This window comes from Coenobita brevimanus, chromosome 93, assembly GCF_032717465.1.
Source record: "Coenobita brevimanus isolate Jiangsu-jjx chromosome 93, ASM3271746v2, whole genome shotgun sequence".
Taxonomy (NCBI): Eukaryota; Metazoa; Arthropoda; class Malacostraca; order Decapoda; family Coenobitidae; genus Coenobita; species Coenobita brevimanus.
The window spans coordinates 45,178,037-45,192,108 of record NC_137046.1 but is presented as its reverse complement, the minus strand read 5'-3'; the positions used below and the strand labels follow the sequence as shown (position 1 = coordinate 45,192,108).

At 45.8% G+C, this 14,072-nt stretch overlaps 1 protein-coding gene across 1 annotated transcript in view; it reads right to left on the bottom strand.

Moving 5' to 3' along the window:
* dachs (unconventional myosin-IXb-like dachs) overlaps positions 1-11,257 on the bottom strand; it is a 302,449-nt gene extending 291,192 nt beyond the window's left edge. The window contains exon 1 of the mRNA XM_080282541.1: positions 11,167-11,257. Coding sequence (XP_080138667.1) covers positions 11,167-11,257 — 91 coding nt within the window. The remainder of the gene's footprint in view (positions 1-11,166) is intronic.
* Between the last annotated feature and the right edge of the window lie 2,815 nt (positions 11,258-14,072).

Here is a 14,072-nt window from a genome sequence, read left to right as displayed (position 1 = left end):
AATAATAAAAATTAAAAAAAATAATAATAATAACAGGTACAAAAATAATATTGCACCAAGTTGCATTAATCATCATCATCATTCTAACTCCATTTTCCACTGACACACAGAGGGCAACTACTGCATTAAATATCACTACACCAACATCAGGAAAACAGACAAAGGGAAAGACAAATGAAGAAGCGAGAAACACATATGAGGAAAAGAAAGGACAGGAAAAGTGAAATGTGCAGAGAGGTGGTTAAGAGAGAGAGAAAAAAAGAAAGAGGGTAAATAAAGACAAGAAAGCAAAGGAAGTGATGGGGAGAGAAAATGTCAAGTCACTAACCTGGACACGACTTAATGCCAGAGACAGAAACTCGAGATGGAGACATAAAAGGACGAGAGAGAGAGAGAGAGAGAGAGAGAGAGAGAGAGAGAGAGAGAGAGAGAGAGAGAGAGAGAGAGAGAGAGAGAGAGAGATGATGAACAGGGTCGGCTGAGGCGATATCTTGGGTAATAAGCATGAGGATGGTGAGGATAGTCAGTGAAGATAATGAACCAACGTGGGATGTGAGGATAGCCATGGATGACCTGAGATGTCACTGAGGTCGCCGAGGATACGAAACAGCCAGTGAAGATTAAAAGACACTAATGATAGAAAATAAGGAAAGAGGATAGTATGGCTGATGAAAATAATAAGACAGTGATGAGGCAGATAAAAAAATAAAATAAGAGAAGTCACAATGATAGGAGTTCAGCAAGATTAGTGAGGATAGTGAGCATAACAAACCAGTGAGGATGACGGAGGACAGTCAGATGGCGAAGAAATTGGATCATAAATCGGTGAGCATAATAAGGCAGTGAGGATAAGCACTGAGGATAGCGAATATAGTCACAGACGGGAGGAAGGGAGGACAATAAAGTAATGAGAGTAGCAAGGACACAGAGAACAGTGAGGAAAAGCAGTGAGGATAGTGGCAACAGCCCGAGATGAAAATGAGGATCGCCACCAAGGACAGTAATGTAACGAGGGCAATGCAGATAACAAGAAAGGATAATGAGGCGGTGAGGATGGTGATGAGGAAAGGGGGCGGGCAGTGTTCGTACGTCAAGGTGACTTACTGAGGATGGGGCGAGGGAGGGAGCGAGGGAGCGAGCGTCCAGGTGGCCCCACACACTGATGGAGCGAGGACCAGTTTGGGCCCACTCACTCGCACCAGGCCAGTGGCAGTGGTGGGCAGAGGGAGGGCAGGGAGGTGAGGGCGTGAGAGGCTGTGGTACAGAGAGGGTAGTGAGGCGAATGAGGGCAAGTGAGGTGAGGGAGCAGTAGGGAGAGGTAAGTGAGAGGAGGCAGTATAAAGGAGTACAAGGCAAGCACACAGCAACAGACCTTATGGTCCTTTCGAGGCTGCTTGTTACAGAGTAGACTATGACTACGAGACCTAATTCTATATGCTGAAGGATAAGGATAGTAATGCAACATAACTCTCCCAGCCTCCCAACCCTCCAGTTAAAACTGGCAGGAAAAAGTGAGAAAAACCACCATGCAGCATGGAAAAACTGACATGGAAGTGGAAAGGCTGAAAAGGAAGTTACATTTTATAACATTTTATCTATATGCTACCAGTTTTTTAGGGGGTGAGAGGGAATGGCAGTGGAAGGATGAGGAGGTGAAGAAGGGATAGGGAGATAGTGAGAGAAGAGAGAGAGAGTAGCAGTCAAAGAGAGGTGAAGAAGTGGTACTAAGAAGGAGGGGGAGTAGTTACGAGGGAGTGGCTGAGAGAAGTAGAGATGAGGGAGTGAGAGGGGTGTGAGAAAGTGGCTGAAAGAAGATGCGAAGGTAAGAGGTGAAAAAGTGGCAATGTGAATGAAATGGGAAAGTGGAAAATACAGGGAGGTGAGGGATAATAACTACAGGAAGAGAAAGGACTGACAGAGAGGGATGAGGGAGTGGTTGAGAGAGGAAAGGGAGATGTGGGAGTGAGATGTAGGTGAGAGAGTGGCAGTGAGAGGAAGCCCAGAAGTTGCTGGGGGGGGGGGGGAACTTGGAAGACGATGAGATGTGAGCCATTATATGTTGAGGGATTATTATGCAAAGTATGTGAGGGAATGAGAATGCAACGGAATTTAGGAGTTGGAGGAGAAGAGCGAGTGGGGTATGAGGGAGTGGGAGTGAGGAGAAAGGGTAGCAAGTGGGGGATCAAGAGGAACGAGGTAAAAAGGGCGGGGGGGAAAGTAGGAAAACAGAGGAGAAGGCATTAGTTAAACTGTGAACACGAGGGAGGTGATGTCAGCTGAGATTTAGTGTGGGTGACGCTGGAGGTGAGCAGGGGTTAATAAGTGAAGGGTGGAATGCGATGGGGACGCCTGAGGGCAGGAGGGATGCTTGAGATCGCAGGGGATGTATGAGAATAAGAGGGTACTTTGAGGGTGAGAGGGATATGTGAGAGATAAGGTACTAAGGAAGTAAGAAGGTGAGATGGATGTTATGCTCCATCATTATGAGAGATATTTTGTAAATTAAATAAAATCGTCTGAAATTAGTAAGCACAAACTTCAAAAAAGACTTCATCCTGTTAAAAGGGTTAATTAATATTGTTTATACCCCATCACATATGACACTCCTTTCCTAAGTAGAAAATCGTTTGTAGGTTGCAAGAATAACTAGAACTCTGTAACTGTCCTGCAGACAGTCACCAGTTTCCACCTACTGTTTCGTACAATGACCTTGATCCCATTAGGGAGATTTGGAATTTTTAAATTAAAACGAAGTAAACTCTCAGAAATCGGTCTGCCAAGTTTCAATCTCAGATTACTTGCTGAGGTCCCGCTGAAATCTCCAATAGGCAAGACCAATTCTGATCTCGTTCACAATACCGATGTGACACTTTCTGACATGCCCTTGCACTGCGCATAAAGAATTTGGATTTTTTTTCTATTAGCAATGGCCCATACCAGGACACATAGCCTGGGCTCCGCAGATTCTTCATGCAGTCGTTGGTTCTCCTGGAATCATCGCAATACTCTGAGGCCGGAATAATAACAGTACCAGCAAAAACAATAGTCTCCACCTATGTAATAAGTGGAGGCTAATAAACAAGCAAGAATAAACATACTGATGTCATCATACTGAACGGATTAATGATGCAAGGAACAGTTGAGAGTGAAAGGAAACCATCCATTAAAGTATGGGAAGGATACTAGAAAAAAAGGTGTGAATTCACGAGGACGCAGAAGTGTAATCAACAAGAGAAAGGTAGACAACAAACACGAATGAATGAAAAAATATAATGCAAAGAATGAGACAGACGAAGAGCGCAATAAAATCGCTTATAAGGCGTGTTCGTGCGTTGGGAGTGTAAGGTTGGGCATTGCTAAGTGTGTGGAGTGAAGGTTGGAGTTTCAGGCCGAGAAATAGTACAAGCGAGTATGAAGCAAGACAGTATGAACATGTATAAGAGAAGTGAGCCTGGGAATGAGTGAGAATGAGGTTGAAATAGTGTAAGCGAGTGTGTGGGCTGTGAGACAGTAAGAGACGGAGCGTGACAGCTTAGTGAGTATGGTAATGAAAAGTGAAAAACATATACATATACACACACACACACACACACACATATATATATATATATATATATATATATATATATATATATATAGAGAGAGAGAGAGAGAGAGAGAGAGAGAGAGAGAGAGAGAGAGAGAGAGAGAGAGAGAGAGAGAGAGAGAGAGAGAGAGATACAGATAGATATAGATAGATAGATATATGGACCATAAATACACACGTATATATTGTCTTTCTATTTCATTCCTCTCTGTCTCTCTCTCTCTCTCTCTCTCTCTCTCTGTCTCTCTCTCTCACGGGTACGCCAAAAGCCGGTTCTCTCATCTCTTGCTCACTTCCACCACTACGTTGCCTAGTCGTCCCAACATCACTCACCTCTCTCTCTCTCTCTCTGAAGCCTCATTTCCCGTCACTAGCCTATCTGAACTAAGTATCTAGTCCGCTTTACTGCAGCTCTTTGGGGGAGGGGGATGGGGGAAGGAGGTGGAGAGGAGAGGAGGAAATAAGAGGAGAGAAAACTTAGGAAGAAGACTTAGAGACACGGAAGAGAGCAGGGAGAGGTGTGGAAGACCGTAGACATTAGTGATGAGGCAAGTATGATGAAAATGAAGAAGATGAGAGAGAGAGAGAGAGAGAGAGAGAGAGAGAGAGAGAGAGAGAGAGAGAGAGAGAGAGAGAGAGAGAGAGAGAGAGAGAGAGAGAGAGAGAGAGAGAGAGAGAGGCGGAAAGACTATCACTAAAATGCGGTATACAACAAGGAAGAAGATGTAAAGATGGGGTGTCAAGTTATGCAAAGACGTAATAAGTTAGACAGATAAGAAAAGGTAGCAAAGGTGTGTCTGTAATAGCTGGTAAAACGGAAGTAGGCCAAGACGACGAACGATAAGGAGAAATAATTAGCAAGAAAAGAATGAACAAGAAACATAAAGACTTTAGGAAGACAGATACATGACAGAAGAATGATAAAGGGTAACTGATATGTAAAAAGGAATAAAAAAAAAGAAACAAATAAAGGATGATAGAAAGCCAAAAACAGGGAAACAGAACGATGCAGTCACAAATTTGCAAGGCAGAGAACGGACGGAAAAACAGAGATGAGAGGCGAGTGAGAGGCCCGGCGAAACGCAGAATGAAAGAAGTGAAGGAGGAGTGTCCGTAAAATCCACCAACACTTTAAGGGATGATTTGGGCAAGGTCAGAGATTGGGCACTGATTAGCACGTCGAGGTCAAGCCGCTATACGATACGGATTGAGTAATTGCCGCACTTCGAATCATCCCCAATCATCTAGAGTACACGAAGGGGATGATTGCCGATTCGGTAGGCGATACGAGTGAGCCGGGCCGAGTGTGAGTGAGGTGCCGGGGTAAGGTGAATCGAGGGATGGCGGTGGAGTGAGTGGTAAAAGGGTATGAGAATAAGAAAAGCTCAAGGCCTCAAGGGAAGGATAGGTTAGAATAGATTGTGGCAGATTAGGGATGACTGGAGGGCATTAGGTTAGACCGAGGCAGGATAGGAGGGTTAGGCTGGTTGTGGAATATGCATATAGTTAATGTACATGAATGGCAAAAATGAAAAAAATAAAAAGAAAGAAAGAAACGCGCATACACACACACACACACACACACACACACACACACACACACACACACACACACACACACACACACACACACACACACACACACAGTTCAAAATTAGTTCTCTGAATACAGTCATATCACGTTTAACTAGTGATTCTGGAGGACGCCTTTCGGTTTTATTTGACTAAGGAAGATTCGAGCAGCCAGTCCATAACGCTTGGAGTAGCTATGAACTTATAAGAAAAGTATCAGCTATGTTAAAACTTTGATGTGGTACTGAGGGACAAGGAGATAACTTGGATAAATGATGATACCAAAAATTATACAAGATGAAACACGAAAAAGTAAACTCTGACAGTACACAGCGTCTGTATAATAAACCTCCTTGTGGTGTTGAGCTGTGTATAAGATTACTTACTATTATATTTTGTCTTCACTCAAACAGCAGCCAAACATTTCCCAACCAAACCAGACCAAAGTGAATACTGCGGTGAGAGAATATGAAAAAAACATAACTCTTACCATCACTGTTAGTTATTATGGAGGCCAGTTTGACCTTCAGAATTGGTCAGAATCCCTTAAGAACACCTTTCTAGGACACACTCCCTACAATCCATAAGTAACTCTAAATAAAGGTACCCAACCGACAGGAAAAAAGTAAGTAGGAGTGCAGGAATCTCGACAGACGAGGGGGTGGGAAGGGGGAGGCGTCGAAGTTAGCCCGGTACAGTAGGTGGAGGGTTAGGCTTCACATCACCTCTTCCTAAGCGATTTCTTTTGCATAATATAACGAAACATTCCTTTACGCTACTTCTATCGTTTTAATATAGACGCAGTTTGCATCAGTAACACAGAAGAGGATACGGAGGTGTAAGGCGCAGAATAAATAGCATATGAGGGAGTATTACGAAATATTCTAAGCCACTTAGAATGTGACCCTAAGTAAAGCAGTCAGGGGTCAAACAAATTGGCTTCGATCTTTTATACGTAACATCCCAAAGACGTTTCCTGCAAGTTCTAATGAACCCACAAAGTAAAAACAAAACAGGAGGCAGGAAAAAGTAAGGAGGAGCGCAGGCATCCCGGCAGACAGGGGGCGGGGAGAGGGGGGAAAAAAGGCGTCGGAGAGTCAGTACAGCACTCAGGGGTGCGGACCGGCAGAAGAAGCCACCTGACCAGCTACAGTCCAGAGGCGGTATGCATGGGAGAGTATACATAAAGGATCCTACCCTATTTTCATGGTATACAAGTCTCCACGAAAGTTAGCTAGTGTTAAAGATCTTTTTGTTTTTCATTTTTCCGTTACCCGGGTGTTTACTTTGGTTGTGGAGTGTGTATCATGGACGTGTGAATGAAGATAAATACAAGCGATACATAAACGGATTAAGATTAGAAGAGTTTATAAATGTTAACCGTGAATATTCCTGAGTCTAAGATATGCATGATTCCTTGTTGATATATATATCTTTACTCACATGACTACCAATCAAGCTTGGATGAATACTGAAGTTACGAAAAACGATCTATATGGCGGAATTATTAGTTTCCTGAGCTTAACCTGTTCATAAGATTGCTTGCTTATGCTCCTGTTTTCACTTGTACGGCCAAGAAACACTTCACAATCAAATATAAGAGAATAAGGAAGCGAGAAAAACGAAAAACATGGGCACTTGCTTAAATTTCTTGTACACAGACATTTACCTTCACTCATAAGGGCTCCAAATGCCCCACAATCACACCAGACTGAATACCAAAGAAGCAATGCAGTCTGTGATAATAGTTTAAAAGTTACGTAGGCTTGTTTATCCCATAGATGGGTTCGGAGGCTTTATAAATACTGCCCGGCTACAGTCCAGTCCTGACGCTCGGCCACTGCTGCAGGGGAGACGAGCTTGTATCCTCCTCCTCCTCCTCTCACACATTCTATGCTCATTTGCCTACTGTACTTCTGTCTGCTTAAATTCTTGTCTCTGTATTCCGTTTTCCTTTCCTCTGCCTTTTCTCAGTCCATTGTAATCTCTCGTCTGTTTATCTGTTTGCCTGGTTCTCTTCCCCCCCCCTCTCTCTCTCTCTCCACATCCATTATCCATTCTTTTTAAATTCTCTGGTTCATCTAAACACTTCCATCTCCGCGAAGTAAATCCCAGCTCTTACTACTTGTTTATCTCTTTTCCTTCGCAATTTGAGTGACTGAATGGGGGAAGGAGAAAGACAAAAGGCAAGGGGGAGGGGGGTAAAGCTGCAGTGAAAAGAAGACAATTAGTAAAAGTCGGAAGGAAGAAAGCAAGAATGATAAATGAAACTGAGAGGAAGGATGAGGAAGAGAGAGAGAGAGAGAGAGAGAGAGAGAGAGAGAGAGAGAGAGAGAGAGAGAGAGAGAGAGAGAGAGAGAGAGAGATGGAGAGAAAATAGCACTCAGGTTCCTGCGAATCACTCCCTTAATTAAATCGTCTGGCATCAGGTGGAACACAGTACTAGAGTTGCCCCAACCATGAGGGAGTGGACTATAACAATATGAATACTCTTTGGCTTCCTTGCTCAGTCAGCTGAATAAAATCGTCTGGCGTTAGCTGGAAAAGACTGCCAGAGTTGTCTCACCCATGCATCAGTTAAGTAACCGTGAGAAAGAATGGGTGTATTAAAAAAAAAGAAAAAAAGAAAAAAAAGGGCACACAACTTTCATGACTTCAAGGGCAAGAAGCAAAAAGAGATAATGCACGAAATACCCAAATCATACCATAAGAAGACATGGAATGGCAACTCCTCCCTCCTGTACTCGTGACCCACAGAGAGAGAGAGAGAGAGAGAGAGAGAGAGAGAGAAGAAGGGTGGGGATGAGGAGGCTGCACCTGTTCAATATATACACTTTTCATAACAACGTACTAAAACACTATCAGTAATTCATTCCCACAGCATCATATGTCAGTAACGTTTAGGTTTGTAATGTGTGGCATAAGCTTCAAATTTCGCCACAAAAACCCAAACTCTAAGACACCGACAAAAGGTTAATTAAATCCGTGCTTCATTATAACTTTCGAAACTTTTTATAATCAACTTTCCTTTTGTCAACATAAAACACACACACACACACACACACACACACACACACACACACACACACACACACACACACACACACACACACACGGGATAAAACCTCCTGCAGTATTTAATCCCTGAACTATGACGTCCTTCTAGAGTTAAATAAATAAATAAATAAAACTGTCTAAAGTAATATCAAATTTAAAATACAGCCATCATAATGAGGAGACTGATGGATAGCCTCAAATAAACCCATTCCCTAAGACAGATGCTATGCTAAAAAAAAAAAAAATAAATAAAAAATCTGAAGGCTGGCAGTGTACAATATAAAACTAGTCAGCAAAGAGGTAAATTAGTGCACTGTATTTTGCCAGCCCTGATCCACATTCTCAACTTCCCTTCGTCTCTCTCTCTCTCTCTCTCTCTCTCTCTCCACAACATTATTTAATCAACCGTCCTGTCTCGATTAGCACACTTCATAACACCTTCACCCCCCTCCACCGTGGAACCTCAGGAGCTCCCCACTAATAGCCATCTACGACCCGGACACAACCCCATATTATACCATTACCCTCAAAAGTTCAGAGAGTCTAAACAGGGTCACGCTCCCCCGCCCGACTCCTTAAATACGGGTTTGCACATAATCACCCTAATGACCACTTTAGCCACCCCGCTCTAACTCTTTTTCTGGGAAGGGAAATTTTGCCTTAACTAAATATCGTGCTTACTCGTCCTCAGAAGGCGGTGTTAGTGGGCTCCGGGAGCAAATGGTATCGCCTGGATCACACCATCTTACATCTTACACCTAAGGGTTTCTTTTCAACCCTACATGTACTCGTATTTTCTGTTTAATTTTTGTTGCTACCTCCAGACGAATCTTTGCAGCTTAAGGGATTTTTTTTTTTTTTTGTCTGAAGGAATACGCGTAGTCTTCCTTCACACCTTCACTTGTACAGATCTTCCTTAACCTGATTCAAGTGTCTGGAGATAGCAAGAATATAATAAAAGAATACGCTCTCGGGTTGACGAAGTTAAATCGCCTCCTCCTTTTTCTTATTTCTCACTCAATTTTCTTTATGTTGTCAACAGCCATACTGTTCTATGAAAGAGTGATAGCAGCAGCAGCAACAACAAGACAGCTATATCAAAGCATGGTATTAGTTAAACACCTTAGAAACTGCAATAAAAGAGACAAATAACTACTTGCAAGTACCAACTGTTCCTGTCCAAACAAACAAAAATCTACATCGCCACAGTTAAAGCAATTCTAAGTTAATGAAGGCGGGCTCTAAATCACTGCTTCAGCAACTACAAAAACATGTTACAGTTCTTGGTGAAGACAGAAGACTTCAGCGTACAAGTACAGTAGTTATCCCATGTTAGATGAGAAAAACTGGGGAATCTCAACAACCACGTAAGTACCAATCCTAGACACATAATTTCCAGATGGTCTAAATTCTTTGCATTCTCGGAGCTCAGGGTACGGTCATTAGTTCGCTTGACGTACACATGCTTGCAGATGATCACTTAAGGTGGAAAGCATCAAACTATTCTAACTCTAGGCATATATTTACTCTGAAGAGTTACATGAAACGAAGGTACAGGCCAATGTGCATGACTTTCACAATGTATTTGAAATTTAGCAATATGATATGAACATTTTGTAACTTGGTACTACGCAAGCCGCTTTCTGCACCACAGGCCGATCTCATCCAAGCGTTACTGACAAATTTACGACAGTTTCCAGACGTAGTGGGCTCCAGGCTGTACAGAGGGCCGCGAACCTTGGAGTTCCGACAGGTTCACAACTTTGTTCCACCCTCTCTTCCACTTTTCCTACCCTTATTCCCAGCTTATATACATCTATGGTGTCAACTGGATTCTCCAGGTACGTTCATCACTGTCGTATAAGTTGCTAGTCATTCATTCCTCCATTCCCTTGTTTCATTTGTTTGTTTCATGCTCATTAATTCTCTACACCCATTAGAATGCATCTATAATCTTCATCTTTCTGTATCCATTATCATTTTTCCGTTTCTACCAGCATCGTATAAAAACTTTCACCCAAGGCAGCCAAAACTGTTTCATGTTTATCAAGAATTCTATGCACAGAGTTTCATCTACCTATTATGTCACCCATCTATACCCATTAGCCAAACAGCCCTCAGTGTCCTAATGAAGCACATCCACCCTCGTCTAAAAACTTTCGCCTAGAGCATCCAGAACCGTTCATGGGGTCACGAGAAAGAGTCACGGTGGGTGGGTGTGAGTGCGTGTGAACTGGTAAGGGTGGCATATGCTCCCTGCAGTGGGGCACCAGGGGAGTGGGCTGCTGTTAATAAGTTTGCTCAGAACCACAGAACAAGTCACGCTCTGCCCAGCCCTACGGCCACCCAGGGAAGGACAGGTGCAGGAAACAGGCTAGGGGCTGGCATGGAATACTTCCTCCAGTGTTTCCCACGATGGTGATGTAAGAGGAAAGGTGCAATCTACGCAGCCGACCCACAGTCAAGGTTGTTGTCTCACTCAGGCCAAGGCGTTCACACACACACACACACACACACACACACACACACACACACACACACACACACACACACACACACACACGTTCCCCTGAATGACATTAAAGAAAACTGTCTGGCGCATCAGATGTATGGGCACAACGTTTGCTGTCGAGGCACCTGTGCAGGAGTAGTGTCTGATAAACCAGTTGCTGGGATGCAGCAAAACTCGATGCTAGGTCTAGTACAGGGCAACGTCCACCCCGGAGACAAATTATTAAGAGCAAGATGCGGCGGTAAGGCAGGAGCCGGGCTACCGGGCTTACGGTAGTTTCAGGAGTTCGTAATAAGAGGTTGTCAATCATGCAGCTCGTGAAGCATCCCGCCTCGGTAGCCAGGCCGCCTCGCGCACCCCGGGGCACACGGGAAAAAACAGTATTTGATCAAGCAAATAATAACACAGGCATGCACACAATACAATCACCGTGTCGTACCTTGCAGCTTCTTCTCAGTTTCCCAGTATTTTTGGAGCTCCGTGAAGTATTTATCGAGGATGAAGACTTTCGAGAGCCCTAGAGTTGCCATCCTACCGGGCGGTCTCGAGTCGGCTGCCCCAGCGGAGCGTGCGGCAGCCACCTTGGATCATAGGGCAGCTCGAGGTATGGTTTCTGGCACATGGGGCGAGACTGGGGCTAGGGCAGGAGAAGCGTCTGTGGTGCGCCGTCGCCAACTGACCCAGGAGAACTCGGTAGCAATTTGTCAGTGAGCAGGTTCCGGCCCGCTACCACTTCACCACTACCGACCAGCCGCTCATCTCGCTTGCCCAACTAGGGATTGTACACTTAATACTCTTTTCTTCACCTCAGTCCCGGTCCGACAAACACCGAGAACAACTTATAACACACAAAAACGAACTGTCAACTTAATACACGCACTTTTGACACGAGCACAGCAAAACTCCCACCTCCAGGCTCACCACAACTACTGTTATATATGGCACAGTATGAGCATCAACAACATCCAGTAGTCTCTTTCCTCTACCTAAGCCCTGCTGCCTTCCGACTTTGCTACATCTCCGCCAGGCAGCCACCAAGTCTAGGGCTCTTTCCGGGTCCACCACGGAGGAAACAGAGGAGGAGGAGGCGGTCTATTAAGAATTTCCTGAATCATGGCGTGTGTGGACGACTCTGCGCCTCTCCATCTTGCTCACTGTTCACCTCATCACTAAGGCAGGTGAGCGGCAGCCTCTTCCTTCCCCCCTCGCCGCCGCCGCCGTTGCCACACCTGCGCACAGATGGCAGCACTGGCAGGTCACGTGGGACCTCTCTCGGCCGCTCATTGGCCCGACCCCGGCAGCATCCAACTCTTGGGGGATTTCGGTAAACACTAGCATTCGCCTGGTCATTCCTACTGCCAAATGTCTTAATTGTGGGGATTAATCAAGCAGTTTACTATCTCCAGCCATGCACCGCTAATTCCCGTCTCATTTTCCTTTTTATTCACGTAATGTTCTCGGCTGATTAGCACCGAGGGAAAAAAAAAAAAAAAAAGAGTGTCTGGCAACCGGGCAGCAGCAGGTACCCTCCCGTAGAGATGACGGTGGGAGGAATGGGCGCCGCATACAGAATAACACGACCGCGCTACCATCCCCAGCGGCATCTGACCACCCCTGTGTCCTACTGCCTACATTCCTGCTTCTCCCCACACCCTCCCTGCGACACCCCGCCCACACCGTCTCCCCACACCACCCCTTGCAGCATCTCCACAACTCGGCCCTATAGCCACACTTCCCAATCCATTGCACCCGAGAGGAGAGAAATAAATCAAGGTTGTAATCTGGTCATCTTGTCACCCCCCCCTTTCTTGATGGCCCGGGTGCCTGGTGATGCTGGCGAGGGATTCTAGGCCTTGTTGTCGGGTGTCAGAGGGTCGGTTATTGCGCCACTAACCCGCCCGGATGTGATAACAGATTCTAGAGTAGGGAGGGTATGGGGTGCCTCTCCCTCCCTCCCTCCTATCCTTCCCTTCTATCCTTACCTGTCCATCCCTCCCTCACTTTTCCCCCTACCTCCTATCCCTACCTGCCCATCCTTTCCTCCCTCTCATATCTACTTGCCCATCCCTCCTTCCCTCTTAACCCTCCCTCCCATTTCAACGTATCCATCCCTCTCTTCCTCCCATCCTCCCTCCTATGCCTGCCCATCCCTCCCTTTCCTACCTGTCCATTTCTCTCTCCCTCCCTCCTATTCCAACTTGCTCATCCCTCCCTCCTACCTCTCTCACATTTTCCTACCTACGCATCCCTACCTCTCCTCTGCTTCTAGATACCCATCCCTCCCTCCATCCTTCCTTCCTGTTCCTGCCTATCCCTATTCCTTCTTGGCCATCCCTACCTTCGCTTCCTATGTACCCATCCCTCCTTCCTTCCCTCCCTCCTATATCTACCTCCCCGTCCCTCCCTTCCTCTTTCCCTCCCTTCCCATTTTTTCCCACCTGCCCATCCCTTCCTCTCACAAATTTCTACCTACCCAATTCTCCCTCCTGGCCCTGCTATCTATCCCTTCCTGTCCATCCCTTCTTCCCTCTCACACTCCCTCCCTCCCCCTACCCATCTCTCCTGTTTCTGTTTGTGTATCCCTTCCTCCATCTATACTTATTCATCCCTCCCTTTTTACAACCACCCTACCACTCCCCTCATTCCTAGCTACCCATCACTTCTTCCCTCCTGCTCCTCTTCCTCATCCTTAACCATCCCTCCTTCCCCTCCTGCTCCTCCCCCCACTCCTACCTACCCATCCCTCCTTCCTCTTCCACTTCGCCTCCCAATTCCTACTTACCCATCCCTCTTTCCCTCTCATCCCTAACCCCCTATTCCTACCTGCTCGCCCCAGCTCACCAACCCTCACCCACAAGCTCATCCGCCCACTCGCCCACCAATCCAACTACACCGTCCTCTTGCCCACAAACCCACACACCCCACCCTCCGCCCATTCACTCCCTCCCTCATTAGCCCACCCACCTGCCAGCCCACCAAGCTTTCCACTCGCTCAGTAACCCCCCTCCCACCTATCAAAAAAAAAAAAAAAAAAAAAAAAAAAAAAAAAAACGAGACGGGCGGATAGCAACCCTCTTCCTCCCCTAACTTCTCTCCTCCTCCTCCTCCCCATTCCCCACTCACAGTTCTACCTGCCCACCTATCCCTCACCTACCCCACCTCACCCAAATACCCACTCACCCCTCCACCTCTACAGCCCCTCCGGTATAATTTATGCTTACTTAGGCCCTGCTATCTCTTAATCCCTTCCATTCCGCTTCTCATTATACTGTGCGCATTGTTTCGATTTCCCCCCTCCCCCCCCGGTAACCCCTTTCATAGCCGTGTTAGCTCTAGGATTTTATC